At 41.3% G+C, this 15,982-nt stretch overlaps 1 protein-coding gene across 5 annotated transcripts in view; it reads left to right on the top strand.

The window, feature by feature from the left end:
* The window catches only part of NFYC (nuclear transcription factor Y subunit gamma), a 66,514-nt gene that overhangs the window by 34,591 nt on the left and 15,941 nt on the right, over positions 1-15,982 (top strand). For all 5 annotated transcript variants that reach the window (XM_036102899.2, XM_036102896.2, XM_036102898.2 and 2 more), the window contains exons 2-5: positions 2,264-2,376; positions 9,714-9,785; positions 11,187-11,300; positions 14,948-15,043. In XM_036102899.2, coding sequence (XP_035958792.1) covers positions 2,272-2,376; positions 9,714-9,785; positions 11,187-11,300; positions 14,948-15,043 — 387 coding nt within the window. In that variant the 5' untranslated portion in view covers positions 2,264-2,271. The remainder of the gene's footprint in view (positions 1-2,263; positions 2,377-9,713; positions 9,786-11,186; positions 11,301-14,947; positions 15,044-15,982) is intronic.

Here is a 15,982-nt window from a genome sequence, read left to right as displayed (position 1 = left end):
GCTTCTTGAAGTGTGAGCCTTTGTAATGTTTGTGGGAACAGATTAGAGGACAGCCGAAACTTGTTACCAACTTTCTAAAGCTAACTCAAACTGAACCCTACCCATCATTAGCAAGTATACAAAGATATCACACTGGCAGTGGTGTGGTGTGCATCTTCTTTCACTGTAGCAGTTTGTGTGGCAAATTTTGCTAAGATCAGGCCTTTCCGTGGAGCCATACAATAAAAGGTTAGATTCTTTTTTAAGTTTTTGATATTTACTTTTATTTCTAGAAAGATTTTTTGTTTGCGCCATTTTGAAAGGTTAGAGTCTAGGGGCACCTGGGTGGCTCAGTTGTTTAAGCGTCTACCTTCAGCTCAGGTCACGATCCCTGAGTCCCGGGATTGAGCCCCGCATGGGCTCCCTGCTCAGGGGAGAGCCTCTGCCCCCCCCCCCAGCTTGTGCTCTCTCTCTCTCTCTCAAATAAATAAATAAAATCTTTTAAAAAATAAAAATAAAAGGTTAGAGTCTCTCTTCACTGTAATCAGTACCTTGTAAGTATCTATTAAAAATAAACTTGTTTAGGTTGCTTAGATTTCTTTGATCTCAGTATATGTAGGAGAATAGTGTATAGACCCTGTGCATACGGTGATGAATGAAAATGTCATGGGAGCTGAGCTGAGAGGACCATACTTGGTTATTGAGGACTGAAGATTTTATCTAGTCATTTCAACTGTGATTCAACACTCTTCACTTTAATTCCCTCCAGAACCTCCAAGATCATACTGCTTCCTAGTACTTAAGAGTTCCTGTTGATGTATAGAGCTGCTTGTTGGCCTCCAGCACCAGAAATTGGCTCCAAATCTTTTCCCATTACATCATCACCCACTAATGTCATTACACCAGAGTGAAATCTGCTTTGAAGATTGTACTCTTGTTTTCCTTCCATCTCTTTCCTCTCATCATTTCCTTTAGAAGGAAAAAGAAAAAAAAAATTAGAGACCTCTTGGACAATCCCAGGCAAACATTTAAGGGGGAATCAAACATCCTCAGTCTAAACCTAGATTTATCAGTCTTCATTCCATTCTGCCGATGGAGAGTGATCTGCCCATCATGTGTCCTTATGGAGTCTAGAAAGGAACACGTTTGGTCATGTGACACCTGACTTTGGTGCTTTTCTCTCAGCCCTTCAGAACTAGTTCTTAATGATTTACATAGCTCTCTGCCAGCATCTTGTCACTGGCCTGTTAAACTTTTTAAAATAATTTCCCAGAATAGAAATTCTTAGGACATCACTAAGTTTCTTATTCTTTGTGTTTAATTAAACTGTTTCTTGCATTTAAGTATTTGCCAGATAAGCATTTAAGCCATCTGGAGTTTTTTACTTTCCCCTTGTAAATCTTATAAAACTTACAATATTACCTACAGTTAAAATTGATACAGGGATCCTTACTCATCTTCCCTCCCCCATCACAAAAGCAGTTGATTGCATGCAGGTTCTGACCCTCTTTTCTCTATCCTAAATTTCATTCCCCATTGTTTTTCAACCACCTTTAAAGCTTCCAGTTGATGGTGTGCTTTGGCTTTTTCCTAACAGAAAGGTTCAGGTAAGGAAAGAATTGGGAAGTAGTTTCAGTTCAGAGACTTGGTGCTACCCACTCAATTATTGGCCAAGGCTTTAGCACTTCTGTGCCCTCTGAGGCAGATTAGCTTGAGATTAGAAGAAATAATAATCAACAGTAGCCTCTAAGAAATGGGACCACAGTGTCTAAAACAAAAGAATAAAATGGGCTCTTAAGACTTGGGTTTACATTTCTGTACAGTATTAGTCTTTGGGACCCTTAATCTATCTGCTGCAGGCTATGGCATGGAGTGTGAGAAACCATGGTGAACTTGAAAAAAACATTGGAGGGAACAGCATTGAAAATTACGGACCAGACTAGGGCACCAGCCAGTTGCCCTTTTTGTCTCCTCCTAAGATAAGACATTAAAAGGCCTTGATTCATACTAAGATTTCAGTTTGAATTTCTAGTAATTTTAGGTTTTCTAGTTAGAGCTCCTTGATAGTCTCTGTGGTATAAGTTGGATAGAAGGGGAAACTTTTTCCATATGTTTTTGCTAACATTTAAGTCTGTGTTAAAAAACCTCTTCAGCACAATTATATACCTTCTCAGATTGAAAAATTGAATTAGTGAAAACAGCCATAAGGAAAGATATAAATAACTTGGACAGAAAGTCTGTCTTTATTACTTCTAATGTAGCTCATGTGTGTGTTTGTTTTCAGTTGTCAAAATGTCCACAGAAGGAGGATTTGGTGGTACTAGCAGCAGTGATGCCCAGCAAAGCCTGCAGTCCTTCTGGCCTCGTGTCATGGAAGAAATTCGGAATTTAACAGTGGTAAGAAAGAACGAGAAACTTGCAGAGTGTAAAGAGCTGTGAGATGAATAACCCAGTACTTAGAGTAAAACATTTTTAATCTCAAACGCATAGGCATAGTTCATTCCTGACCTCTGGGTGGGAACATGAAAATATAATTCACCGTAGGTGAGGTGACTACAAGGATTTTTGTTTTATATCTTAGTGGCTTTCCTTAGGCATGTGGGTGGATAGTGGATGCTGTGGCTCAGCGGTACTAGCTTAATGTGAAGTGTATCTTTTAGAGATGCAGAAGAGCAGAACTCTCACCTTCCTTTAGTAGCTGTAGCTCATTTCTTAGTCCTGATTCAGTGGCCCTGCCAAATTTCTAGAATCTGGTAAACACTATTGGGCAATTTATTCAACAACAAATCTATTGTAAGCAGGCACTCTTTCTGGGTGTTAAAAGATACACTTAGATCAGGGTTTCTCAACAGCAGCTTTATGGGCATTTTAGGCTGGATAATTCTCTGTTGTGAGGAGCTGTCCTGTGCATCATAGGATGTTTAGCAGTATCTCTGGCCTCTACTCATTAGATGCTAGTAGCAATCCTCCTCCCCAGTTGACAACCAAAAATGTCTCTGGACATTGGCAGATGTCTCCTGGGGGCTAAAGTCATCTCATTGAGAACCACTGGCTTAGAAGAATCAAATATTACCCTGGCCCCTGCGGAGCTTACAATCTAGTAATTACAATCAGTTATTTATTCAGTGAATATTTATTAAATACTTACTGAATCAGACACAGTAATGAGTCTGAAGCAGTAAAAGGTCAAAGTGCTCTGGGATTACAGAGGACATAGTGCTTATTCCTCCCTGGTTGAGTTAGGGAGGCTTTAAGTAAAGGGGACATTTTTTTGGATCTTGAAATATGAGAAGCGTTCACCAGATGGAAAGGATAGGCAAGTATATCTTCAGCAGAGTATGGCATTCGTAAAGGCCTGGAGGCCCAGAGGGGAGGGCCTTATGTTTTGAGGACCAGCAAGAAGTTCAGAGTGGCTCGGGGTTACTATGTGGGTAGTGCGATGGGGGTAGGAGTAGAGTGGTATGGCAGTGGTAGCAGGAGGTGTGATGACATTAGAATTAGAAAATTTTCAGAGTGTAGTGTTAGTTCCTTAATGAAAAATGTTCCATTTGGTGTCATTTTAGCAAATCCTGAAGGATCTCTCTGTTTCAGATGTGTCATTCCTGCCCTGAAGGCATTAAGCATCCTGGCAGAGGAGACACTGGACCCCTTCCTAATGTAGAACTAATTTTGCACTTTCTTAGAGCTAGTGGCCTTTAAACCTCAGACATATGAGGTCAGTTTATTTGTTTACTCAACAAATACTTACTATATACCTGCTGTGGCCGTGCTGGATACTGTGGATCCAGTAGTGAGCCCTACAGACAAGATCATTGCACTCACAGGATATGCATGCCTGTGGGGGAGGTAAACTGAAACAAGTAATGAGTAAATAAAATAAAATAACTTCTCATTATGGTAAATGCCCCCACTGACTTCAGGGATTAAAAAAAAACAACAAAAACCAATCCAAGATTCATATTTTGATGTACTTGTGGGTCGCGTTTGTTTATATGGGGCATTTTCAGCAACTGAACTTGGCGTGGCCTTTCTCAGAGTGGCTTGTGTTCACAGATGAATTTCCACTGAAAATTCATTGTTTCTTTTCTGTAGTGTAAAGGTGGTAGTTATCTATACTGTATCAGATGTAAGAGAGAGGAGGAAAAGAAATGATTAAGTAAAAAGTAGGGTGTTTTGTTCATATTTTAAGTGGGTAATCTCACAGTAAAGCTCATGAGGTTTTAGTGCAGGAGTTGGCCCGGTGTAAAGCTAGTGCCCTCCTGGGCTGTGGTGGGATTAGGCCCGTGCCGCAAGTCTGTACTCCAGCTTGAGCTAGAAGCAAAAATCCAGGATCAGGCAAGTGGCCGGATAAACTCCGGAGATTCCAGCTCAGCACTTAACTTTTCTGTATTTTAAGTTTTGATTTTTTAAAAATTGTGGTAAAAAACATACAACAAAATGTACCATCTTAACAATTTTAATTAAAATGTGTACAGTTCTGTAGTGTCAAGTTTATTCACATTCTTATGAAAGCGATCTCCAGGACTTTTTCATCTTGCAGAACTGAAACTCAAACATAAGTGGGATCATACAATATTTGTCTTTTTGTGACGGGCTTATTTCACTTAGCATAATGTCTTCAAGGTTCATCTGTGTTGTAGCGTGTAACAGGATTTCTTTCCCTTCTGAAGCTGACTAGTATTCCATATATATGTGTGTGAACCACATTTTGTTTAGCCATTCATCCGTCAGTGGGTGTTTGGGTTGCTTCCCCCTCTTGACTGTAGTGAATGATGCTGTTAGGAATATGGGTATTCAAATTCAGAGACTCGGCTTTGATTTTTATTCGACTTGGCTTAATGTTCAGGTTTGATTGCCAAAAAAGCAGATTGTGGTGTTAACCAACTTTTGTTATTTAGACAGCTAGCTAGTCCACCAGAGGTTCAAAGTGGATTACTTTGAGGGATTCAGTTTTGGTTCATGTTTATGAATGAAGAGAAAGACCAGCAAGGAGGGCAGTTGTCTTTAATGATTCTTCTGTTGATGACTGTAGTTTTCTCCCCTTGACAAAGACTCCTAGACCACTACCATGGGATCCCTTACATCAGACGCTTAGAACAAAGTTTGGCATTTAATAGGTGCACAGTAAATGTTTGAATGAATCAGACTCCTCCACCTCAGATTTAGTGTGAAGCAACATCAGTGCCAAATTTGAGAATACAGCCTAGGAAAGTTGGGGTGTCTTTCCCTTTGTAAGACTCTTATTTTGCCCTCTGCCTGTGGCACATAAAGGCATCTGCTTCTCTGACTGCACCTCGGCCTGTGTAACGTGGCCAGACATTTTGCATTTAGACTGTGCCTTTCCAGAACTCAGCAGCACTTACAACCAGACTTCCTCAGATATGTTAGAGCCTCTTAGGTTGACATCTCAAAATGTCTAACAGATTTTTTTAAAAATTCATATGTTCCGACTGTCCAAACAAAAATAAAACTTTTGAGAATATTCATAAGGTGTTGTGGTCTCTAAGACTGGGACAAAGATTGTTCCAAAAACAAATTGAAGTTTGCTAGATGATCTATTTCATGATGTATTGGGAACTCTGGCCTCAATCATTTTGGTCTGAGCTTTGCAAAAGCAATTTATCTTTCATCTCCACTTGGCCATTATGTTCTTCTCACTCTTAAAAGCACTGTAATTGTCCATAAATTCAGGTGACGTTCAGCTGGGATTGAAGTTGGTTAAAAATCATACCAAAATGATTGTCCGCTAGGATGATTGTGCAAAATACCGTATTCCTGCTCAGCGGGGCTCTGGGAACATTAACAGACTTCTTGGCATTGAGTTTTACTCCTCTGAAGACGTTTTGAAGGTGGGGAAGAAAAAGCTAAGTTTGGTTTTTTGAGGGCAGGTGGGGAGGCAGCAACGCTAAATCTTGAAAAAAATCTCATCCACCCCTTATTCCTTCCATCCCTTTCAGCTTTCGCTTAGCTGTAATTTGATGCCTAGGCCACTTTCTTTTAATTGCCAGGTACATCTTTTCATTCTTTGGTGCCTTCAGATTGGACAATGACATTTCTAACATTACAGTCAAACCAGATAACCATTTAAATAAAACCTTGGAAATGAAAGTTTGTGGACTGTTAGAAAATAGGTCTTGTGCTGTTTGAGCCCTTCCTGTAAGAGCAGTGCCGCCTAAAGGTTACTCTGTATGAACCACACGGGGATCTTGTTTAGAATACAGATTCTGATTTAGTACGTTTGGAGTGGAACCTGAGATTCTGCATTTCTTTTGAGTTTCCAGGTGATGTCATTGCTGGTCTAAGGACCTCACTTTGAGTAGCAAGGCTTTAACCCTCATTGTGGGTCATAGTCATCAGGGGAGTTTTCAAAACACATGGTACTTGGACTCCACCCCTTAGAATTCCTGGTTCAGTTACTCTGGGGTAGAGCCCAATCCTCTTGTTTTTCAAAAGCTCCCCAGGTGTTTCTAACAGGCAGTCAAGGTTGAGAATCACCGCTTTGGAGAGGATTAGAATCTTGACTTCGCTGGTGGTCCTGACTGGGTAGGCCTGGAAAAGATTTCTCATCATTATTTGAAACTCCGGATATTCTTTAGTGTAGCCTGAGACCCATTGACTTTTCCTTGGCTCCAGATTCTCATTGAGTGAATTCAGACTTCTTGAAACTTGGCAGTTTCAGATGGCAGCATTTTTAATGTAGTTCTTTGGTTGTGGTCAGGAGCACGAGAATTTTCTGAGAGAATCTGTTCTTCCACCTTGCTGATATTACTCCCAAGAGTAGGGGAAAAAAAGTATGTGTCAGTTGTTCTTCCACTTGGATCAGCATCAGGAGAAGCTAAATGGTATTCACATCAGTTGCATGGTTGCCAGTGACAAGGGGTCACTGAATTGAAAGGCAATTAAATGGACCTCAACCTGTGGCTGGTGAGAGTGCTGCCCTGTCCAGTAAGCTTGTCGTAAATCCTTACACGTGACTGGAAAGCTAGGATGAGATTATAGAAGACTGGGTTGTTGTCAGCGATAATGAACCACACATGCATATCTGAAGATTCACTTCACACACTGCCCCTTGAGATCTCAGGGTTTGGGGATCATGAGAAAGTTTCCCAAAAGAAAAGGTTTTTGAGGGGGAGACTTAGAGCAGGGTTTTTTGGTAAATTTCTGCCTCATTTTTGATCTCTCCAAGGTTGGGACCTTTTGTTGTTGGTTTTGATTGAAGAATAGTCTCGTAGAAATTCTAAAAGCAATATTCTTCTCTTTCAGGTTGGGGAAAGAGGTCGTCTTAATCAGCTTTGGGCTTTGATTAAGAAACTTTAGAGCCCGGGCACCTGCGTGGCTCAGTCGGTTAAGTGTCTGCCTTTGGCTCAGGTCATGATCCCGGAGTCCCGGGATCGAGCCCCACATTAGGCTCCCTGCTCATCGGGGAGTCTGCTTCTCCCTCTGGCCCACCCCCCTCTTGTGTTCTCTCTCAAATAAATAAAATCTTAAAAATCTTAAAATATATTGTTAAAAAAATTCTACATGTGAGTGAAATCATACAGTATTTGTCTTTCTCTGACTGACTTATTTAAAAAAAAAAAAAGAAAAATTTTAGAGCAGTCATGTGGAAATACATTAAATAACCAAGCCCAGTGAGAGTGCACGTGCAAGCAAGTTAGACCGTGTGGTCATAATCTTGTGCTGTGTGTATCATCCTGGGAGGCCTTCCAGAGGAATTATCCCCAGCATTCTCCTTGGCGTTTCTGTTTCGCATCATCATTTTGTGTGATCTGCCACACAAGAAGGAAGACCAGTGATTGATTTCTGTGGTTAAATGTTTTTTTAAATCCCTTTAGGGTCTGGCCCCAGTCCAGCATCCTCTTACCCGCTGCTTCTCTCTGTACTAAGATCATACATTTAAAACTTAAATAGGCCATGTTTTTTGTGTTGCTGTACTTCTGCTTCTGTCTGAATGACATTCTCATACTTTTCCAACAAGCAAGTTTTGTAACATCCCTTAGACACAGTTCAGATGTCAGCCCTTCTGCGTAGCATTTGCCAGCTCCTCTCGTTCATTCCAACCCCTCCCCCTGCCCTGCCAGCAGGTTATTTCCTTTCTTGTCCCTGTGGGATTTTATACCCCCACCCTACTATAGCATAGGGGGTTATAATATTTTTCTATGGCAGTCTCTCACAATTAAACTATAATCCGTTCAAGGGTAAGAATAGATTTGCATCTTTTACACAGTAGCAGGTACCATGCACTCACTTGTAGTTACTGAGTTGCATGAATGAGTCAATGAAAGAGGAGAAAAAAATAAGAACAGAAAGAATATATCCTGCTGTCTTTTTTGGTGAGATTTTAATAATTTGGACTTGTAAAGCCCTGCCACTCCAGTGTTAGTTTTAGTAGAGACTTCATGGAAAATGTTTTACCTAAGCTGGAAAGGGAAAAGATTAGAAAAAAAAATGGTGTTGGAGGTTTGTAGAGGTGAGTGGTCCCATGCCGCTTGTTGGGTTTGTGAGGAGAAATCTAGTGTTTTAGTGTGCCTTTTATCATAATAAAACTCTTCCTTCTGTAGTCATAAAAATGGATTCTGGGGAGGCTGGTGACCTTTTTCCAAAAGGCCCCACTGCCTTCTTTGACATATAGTTGAGGGTTTCTGTTGGTTTTGGAAAAGAAAGTTCGCTTATGCACATTCATTATACTAAATCTCAAATAATAGCTGCTCCTTCCATAACGTGATGGTGCAAATTCCCAGGTGAGCACCTTGGGCTTGGTGAGTCACATTTCAGACCACTTATAGAATCTGGCACTTAACACCTGGGCCCAGTAGGGGTTTCACTGATTTTAGCCAATCTCTGCCTTTGCACCCTTCTCTTCACTGCAGCTTTGAAACGCAGAATTGATTTTTATTTCTAGAATTACATCCATCACTGGGCATGTGTTTGAGTACCAGTAGTATCAAAATAAAAAAGGGCTTAAATCGCAAAGAATTGAAGTAGTGCTGGTCAAAAAGCCCTTTCCTAAATCCTATCCACAGTAAAGTCATGTGGTTTCCTCCCAGCCCAGTCTTGTTTGTTAAAGAAAGAAGTGCCAGGGCTGTTCCAAAAAGGCAGCTGATAAATTCATCCATTTTCCCCCATACTCTTCGGCTCCCACCCCCACCTCCAGCAAACTTCGGAGACAAGGCCTTTGCTGCTGTGACGGGAAAGGCCCTCCTCCCTGATTTCTGGTGTCACTGCAAAGGCCAGAAGTAGCCAGTGTCAGCCAGTACTGGCTGAGGACAGCTGTGGGTCACCGTGGTGGGGTGCTGGCAGCACCTTGCCCTTATAGTCCCAGAATAGAAGAAAGAACTGGCAACTTAAAGGAATTCCCCCGAGGCAAAAATCTCATTTTAACCTGCATATTGCAGACTTGGTAAGCTTTGGTGGGAGTGGGGGTGTGGAGGAGACGCTCATAATGCATCTCTATATTGTGTCAGCAAAGAGTCTGATACCATTTGGGTCTGCTTTTCATGAGGGTGCTGTTAGATGGCATTGTAAGTTTATCCTGAAACCTTTCAATTGTTTGAAGCTCTGCATGGGTTAAGAAGAATTTTGCTCTGGGACTTGGATTCTCTTCATTTAATCTGTACCTCCTCTCCTGCTGTATTTTTGGAAGGGAGAGACTAGGCCAGTCACAGTGTTTCATGGTGCCTGTCATGCCCTGCTGATTGTCCCCACATGTATGTCCCTCTTGTTACTCATTTCAGAAAGATTTCCGAGTACAGGAACTCCCACTGGCTCGTATTAAGAAGATTATGAAACTGGATGAAGACGTGAAGGTGAATTCATATTCGTTCTTATTATTCATATTGAAGCTATAATGGTGGGTAGGTTGTCGCTCATTTCTGCAGCACTCAAAGTTTAAGCAGAATGAAAATACCATTATTGTCTCTTGTTTTATTTGGTTCCTGTCTAAAATTGTTAAGTGAGCTGAAATTGAACAGTTTTAATTATTATATGGTGCTTCTCTGGAAATTAGGGATATCCTGTTTTCCAGATGTTGATAATATGCTGAGGGTTTGCTTTTTGAATCACCCATCCTTTTCACTGTGCAGGGTAAATGGTAAACACGAATCATCAAATCAGCAGGACAGTGCCATCTTCTCAATTAGCATCTCATTGCAGTCGCTAGTTGTCAGTGTGAGCTCTAAGAAATGTTTGATAATGATATTGCTCCCGTTCTAACTTTTCTGTCTGTGAGTTGTTTTATGTGACTTAACGCCCCAGAGAAGGTTTCCTTGCAGGCGGCTATTTCTGTATTCCTAGGAGCCCACCTCCCATTTCAACTCTTGGAGAGAGAGCAACGCTCTCTCCTTATCACTCAAAACTAATAGTCCCTTGTGATTGTATAGAAAGCTAACAGTTCACAGTAATTTCCCCTTTTATTAGTTCTCCTTCCTTTTCATGGTAACCCTGTGAGATTTGATAGGATAAGAATTATTAGTGCCGTCATAAAGATATGGAAGTGACTCACCCAGAGTAGAACCACCAAGATCCCAGTTCTTTTACCTCCTGCTTCCTTAACTCCAGACCTCTTCCCATGGCTCTGTCCTGCACAGACCACCTCACCAAAGGTTCAGAGCCTTGTTTGATCAAGAGCTTGAACTTTGAAGTCAGACATGGCAAGGCAGCTTACATTTCTTGAGCACTTACTAAATGCCAGGCCCTGTGCTGGGTGCTTTTACATGTATCGTTTGATTCCCACAGCAACACGGGAAGGTTGTCTTTTTTTTTCAGTATGTGAAAAATAAAGCCCAGAAGGATGGGAATGGGAAGCCTGAAATTTTATCTAAATCCATCAGTTCTCAAACTCATTATCTTTCCCCACATTGTCTCTCCTTGGATTAGAACCTAAACCCTGCCAATTACTGGCTCTGTGACCATGGGCAAGTCACTTCTCCTCTCCTAAACCCTAGTTTCTTTGAAAGTGTATTAGGAAAATAAGAAAGTGCATGGTAGGTCCTAGAAAAGTAAGTGTTCTCCCCTCTTCCTTTCTCCTGCCTGCTACCTGCTTTGTCCCTACTTGTGGATTTATTTTACCTTGGGATCTCTTGAAGCGATCACCTTCTCATTTTTCAAACCTTGCCCCATTGTCCATGGCAGGACATGAGGCAAGGGACAAATGGACTGGTTTGAATGACATGCTGGTGATTGACAGGGAGGGCCTACGTCTGTTGCAGATGATCAGTGCAGAAGCCCCTGTGCTCTTTGCCAAGGCAGCCCAGATTTTTATCACAGAGTTGACTCTTCGAGCCTGGATCCACACAGAGGATAACAAGCGCCGGACTCTACAGGTAATAAAGACACATATGGGGAAACTGGGCAAGCGGCTGCCTTTGCCTTCACCCGCTTCTCTTGCGTGGTTTTGGGCCAAAGATTGTTCTTCCTTAGATTTCTGTCAAGTTGATGTGTGAAATTGGCATCTTCCTTCACTGTTGTGAGGCAGACCTACCCTATAGCCTTGACAGTATTTCCCCACCAAGAATCTCATTGCCAATTGTTGTGGTTTTCACAGCTCAGTGACTGAACTCTTCACTTGGTGAGCCCTCATTATAAACAGGCTAAAGTGATACCAATCTATTTCCAGATGTAAACAACTTCTGGTTGGAAGCTTGAGAGACGCCAGGAAAGGATAGTCCCAGGAAGAATCCATCTCACCTACCTCATTTGCCTTTTTGTTCCTTGTCTGCCTTCCTGGGAATCCCTTCCTTCTTCTTTTTCATTTTTTTTTAAATTTTAATCCAGAAAAATCAACATTTATGTGGTATGAAGACCCTTGGTCATTGGCTCTGGAGGCCTTTCTCTTAACAGCCAGGCCCTAGTTCTTGGAGGAAAGGTTTCCTAGACATAAGAGGAAGGGTGTGACAGATAGAAGACACTGGCAGTCTTTCAGTAACAAAGCCAGGAAAGTAAATTGTTTTCTCCTTTGTTTCCCTTACCTCCAAATCAAAGATGCATGCATATTTATTCTACAAATATTTATTGAACACCCACAATGTGCCAAGCGCTGTTCTGGGCTCTGGCGATTAACACACAAAACAGACCTAAACCCCCACCCTTGGGAAACCTATATTCTAGTGCAGCTAAACATGGCAAACTTACTTTATGCTGCTTTGAAAGAAGCCTATGGCTCTAGAGAGATGCAGTTAAAGTTACCTTCAAAATCAATTCAGATTGAAAAATGAGCAAAACACTTGGACAGGCCCTTCAAAAAAGAAGATACCCTGGGTGGCTCAGTCGGTTAAGCATCTGACTTCAGCTCAGGTCATGATCTCAGGGTGCTGGGATAGAGCTCCACGTCGGGCTTCCTGCTCAGCGGGGAGTCTCCTGGAGATTCTCTTTCCCTTTTCCTCTGCCCCTCCCCCTGCTCATGTGTGCGCACGCGCTCTCTCAAATAAATAAATAAAAAATGTAAAAAAAAAAATCCAAATGACCAGTAAACATAGGAATAGGTGTGCAACATCATTGTCCCCTGTGAAGTAGAAATAAAAACCATGTGACATTGGTTTACGCCCACTGGAATGGGACTGACCGTACCAAGTGTTGATGAGGAAATGGAGAGACTGAAACTCCTACAGTACTGCTGGGCAGAATGTGAAGTGGTACAGTCACTTGGGTAAACTATTTGGCACTTTCTAATAAGCTTAAACATATCCCTACTGTATGGCACAGCCATCCCACTCCTAGGTATATACCCCAAAGGGTGGACCTTGTTGTATAAGAATGTTCATAACAGCCTGATTTATAATAGCCAAAGACTGGAAACAACTCAAGTATCCACCAAGATGGGGATGTATAAATAAAAGGGATATGTTCATAAAATTGATTACTACTCAACAGCAGCAACAACAAAAAACGATTGATCCATACAACATGGGTGAATCTGAAAAATTATGTTAAGCAAAAGAAGCCAGAGGAAAAAATTATATAGCCCATGATACCATATACTATCACCTTCTGTGGTGATAGAAATCAGAGTAGTGGTTACCTCAGATTCGGGGGAGGGCAATTGGTTGGAAAGGGAGAGAAGGACACTTTTTATAATCTTATCTGGGTGATAGCTGCCTGGCTGCATATATTTATTAAAATTCATCAAGCTGTATCCTTAATATTTCTATGTTTTACTGAATATGAGTATTCAGTAAAATATCACTAGCATGAAGAAAGGCAAAATAAAATGTTAAAAAGACCAACTGAAGTATGTTTGTGTTTCCAAAAAACTGTAGAACACTTTGATGTGTGTGTGGAGGTGCTTATTATTTGGTTCCCCACCCCTGCTGCCCCCCCAGTTCCATCCATAGATGAGCTGGCTAGGTAGCTTTGAGTAGGTGACATCATCAGGAATGTGATACTGTATCGTACTGATCTTAAATGAGACCTGGCAGCCTTAAGATGTGCCCTGCTTCGGGTAGAGGGTTTATTATCAAGCTGGTGGTTGGCAAGAAGGGTACATTGGAGTTTTGCATTTCAGTGGCTTGGGGCCATCACAGAGACAAGGGGAGGAAAAAAACAGAAAATTTCCATCCCCTTTTATTTTGTCTGGTGAGTCACCTCTTTCAAGATGTGATATATAGAGATTGTTAGGGATATCTGTTACCATGTTGACTTTCTCCCCCAACATTTTATTATGAAAACATTCAAACGTAAGCAAAGTTAATAGTGAGTGTTTATATACTCACCACCACACAGATCCTACTGTTAACAGTTTACTCATTTCATCCTCATATCTATCTGTCCCTCTGTCCATCAAGTCACCTATTTTTTTTTAAGTGGTTCCACACTGGGCCCCCCAGTGCAGGGCCCAAACTCATGACCCCGAGATCCAGACTTGAGCTGAGATCAAGGATGCTTACTTGACTGAGCCACCCAGGCGCCCCGATCTATTTTTAAATGCATTTCAAAGTTTACTTTCCCCTAAAGACTTCAACACGCATATCATTCACTAGAGTTCACTATTTTTTCTTGTTTTTTTTTCTTTTGCTTTAAAATTTTCATACGGTGAAATTACATGAATCTTAAGGATACATAGTGTGTTAGTTTTTAATAGTTTTTAATTTTTAAAAAAATTTTTAATTTTATTATTTAAAGAAAGGGAGTATCACTCTTAGAATTCCATTGGAACAGGGCTTGGTTTCAGTATCATGTCAATTCTAGTAACAACTTCAGACTTCTGGTATTGAAATCACATTAAACAAGATTTAAGCCATGGATTTAACATTGTGACTTTATTTATTTATTAAAGATTTTATTTATTTATTTGACAGAGAGAGACACAGCGAGAGAGGGAGCACAAGCAGGGGGAGTGGGAGAGGGAGAAGCAGGCTTCCTGCTGAGCAGGGAGCTCGATGCGGGGCTTGATCCCAGGACCCTGGGATGGTGACCTGAGCTGAAGGCAGACGCTTAACAACTGAGCCATCCAGGCGCCCCTAACATTGTGACTTTAAATTCCAAAATACAAATCATAGCCTTGTGGGAACTAATATTCTGTAGATCCAGTGACTTGGAAATACTCTAAAAAGTTATTTAATTAGGATTTCAGTAGAGATCCCCAAAGGTTATAAGATTGAATAATAGCCTAACCTTGCTAACCACACAATGAACAGAAACCTGCCAGTTGAGGTTGCTAGCTGGAGGATGATAATTTAACAACTGTGGGGAGGACTTGGGGTAGGATCCAGCAGAGGTGGTAGTCATAGTTGGAGACTCAAATATCCAGTTAGTAGAGCATGAACTACATGTATATCTTTGTCAGTGTCTGTCCATCAAGTCTGACGTGAAGTTTGTGAGTTTGGCTGTGCGTATTTCAGCTATAGCCTTAGTCGTGGTCACTGAGTTTGGCTTAGAGTCATTATCTTCTCTTGCTTGTGACATGGAGGGTGTAAAGCCAAGTGAACTAGTTTCTCCCCCGGCTAATTTTTCACCCTGCTTTTCTTTGTTACAGAGGAATGATATCGCCATGGCAATTACAAAATTTGATCAGTTTGACTTTCTCATCGATATTGTTCCAAGAGATGAACTGAAACCTCCAAAGCGTCAGGTGAGCTGGGAAGGCCTCGCTCCTGCTTCTGACCGAAGAGTACCTTGCATACTGGTGTCAGATATGCTCCTTTTCCTCTCTCAGCTCAAGTCATTTGCTATTCCTTTTGCTTTTCTTTCTCTAGACCAGATCCATCCTTAACATCTCCCTCTGTTACTCATTTATGGATACTTTTAACTCAGTGCCTCTGAGGTGGTATTTCAGTGAAAGTAGACAAAATGAGAAAGACAAGTTACAAATAGTAAAGTGAAGCTCTTTTCACGGTACCCTAGGGAGTCTCTCAGAGTTCTTAACCTGGGATGGGAGAACATTCCCAGCCAGGTACAGATTTTAGATTTTCAAGATTTAAAGAAACAGCTTCTCTATGTGCACAGTGGTGTTTGGAGGGAATGGACTTGGGTTTTCTCTTACTCTGGATTGCGGTTCTCTGTGTAGTGCTCGGGCTATACATTAGATCACCTGTTAGGGTTTAAAAAATACTAGCGTCTGGGTTTTACCCCACACCAGCTGAATCAGAATCTGAGGGGGAGGCCCAGGCCATAGTACTTTTTAAAGCTTTTCAGATGTGTTTAATGTGCAGCCAAATTTGAGAACCACCACTTAAACTGTTTTCTAAGCAATCACGGGAAAGAATGTGAATATCTGTCTTTGCCTCTCTTTTGCCTGCCCCTCTCCAAAGGTCACACTGACTTTTTTTCAGCACCTTGGGTGCATCAAGCTCTTAATTGCAATTGTAATAGACCCCTTTCCTGTATAGCTCATTGTTTGAGGCACGCGGATTGCATGACTCAGTAGGTGTGGTTAGAGACACTTGGGGAATAGTGGCAGTGTCTGGCAGGAGCAAAGCTGTGCTTTGTTCTGCTTGCTTTATCTTGTTAATAAAATTTTAAGTGTTTTTAATGAATTATTTCATAATATATTATCCTTAGAACAGAGTCA

Source organism: Halichoerus grypus, chromosome 5 (genome assembly GCF_964656455.1).
Source record: "Halichoerus grypus chromosome 5, mHalGry1.hap1.1, whole genome shotgun sequence".
Classification (NCBI taxonomy): Eukaryota; Metazoa; Chordata; class Mammalia; order Carnivora; family Phocidae; genus Halichoerus; species Halichoerus grypus.
Note: the sequence above shows the minus strand (reverse complement) of the source record. Positions and strands in the feature narration are given on the sequence as shown.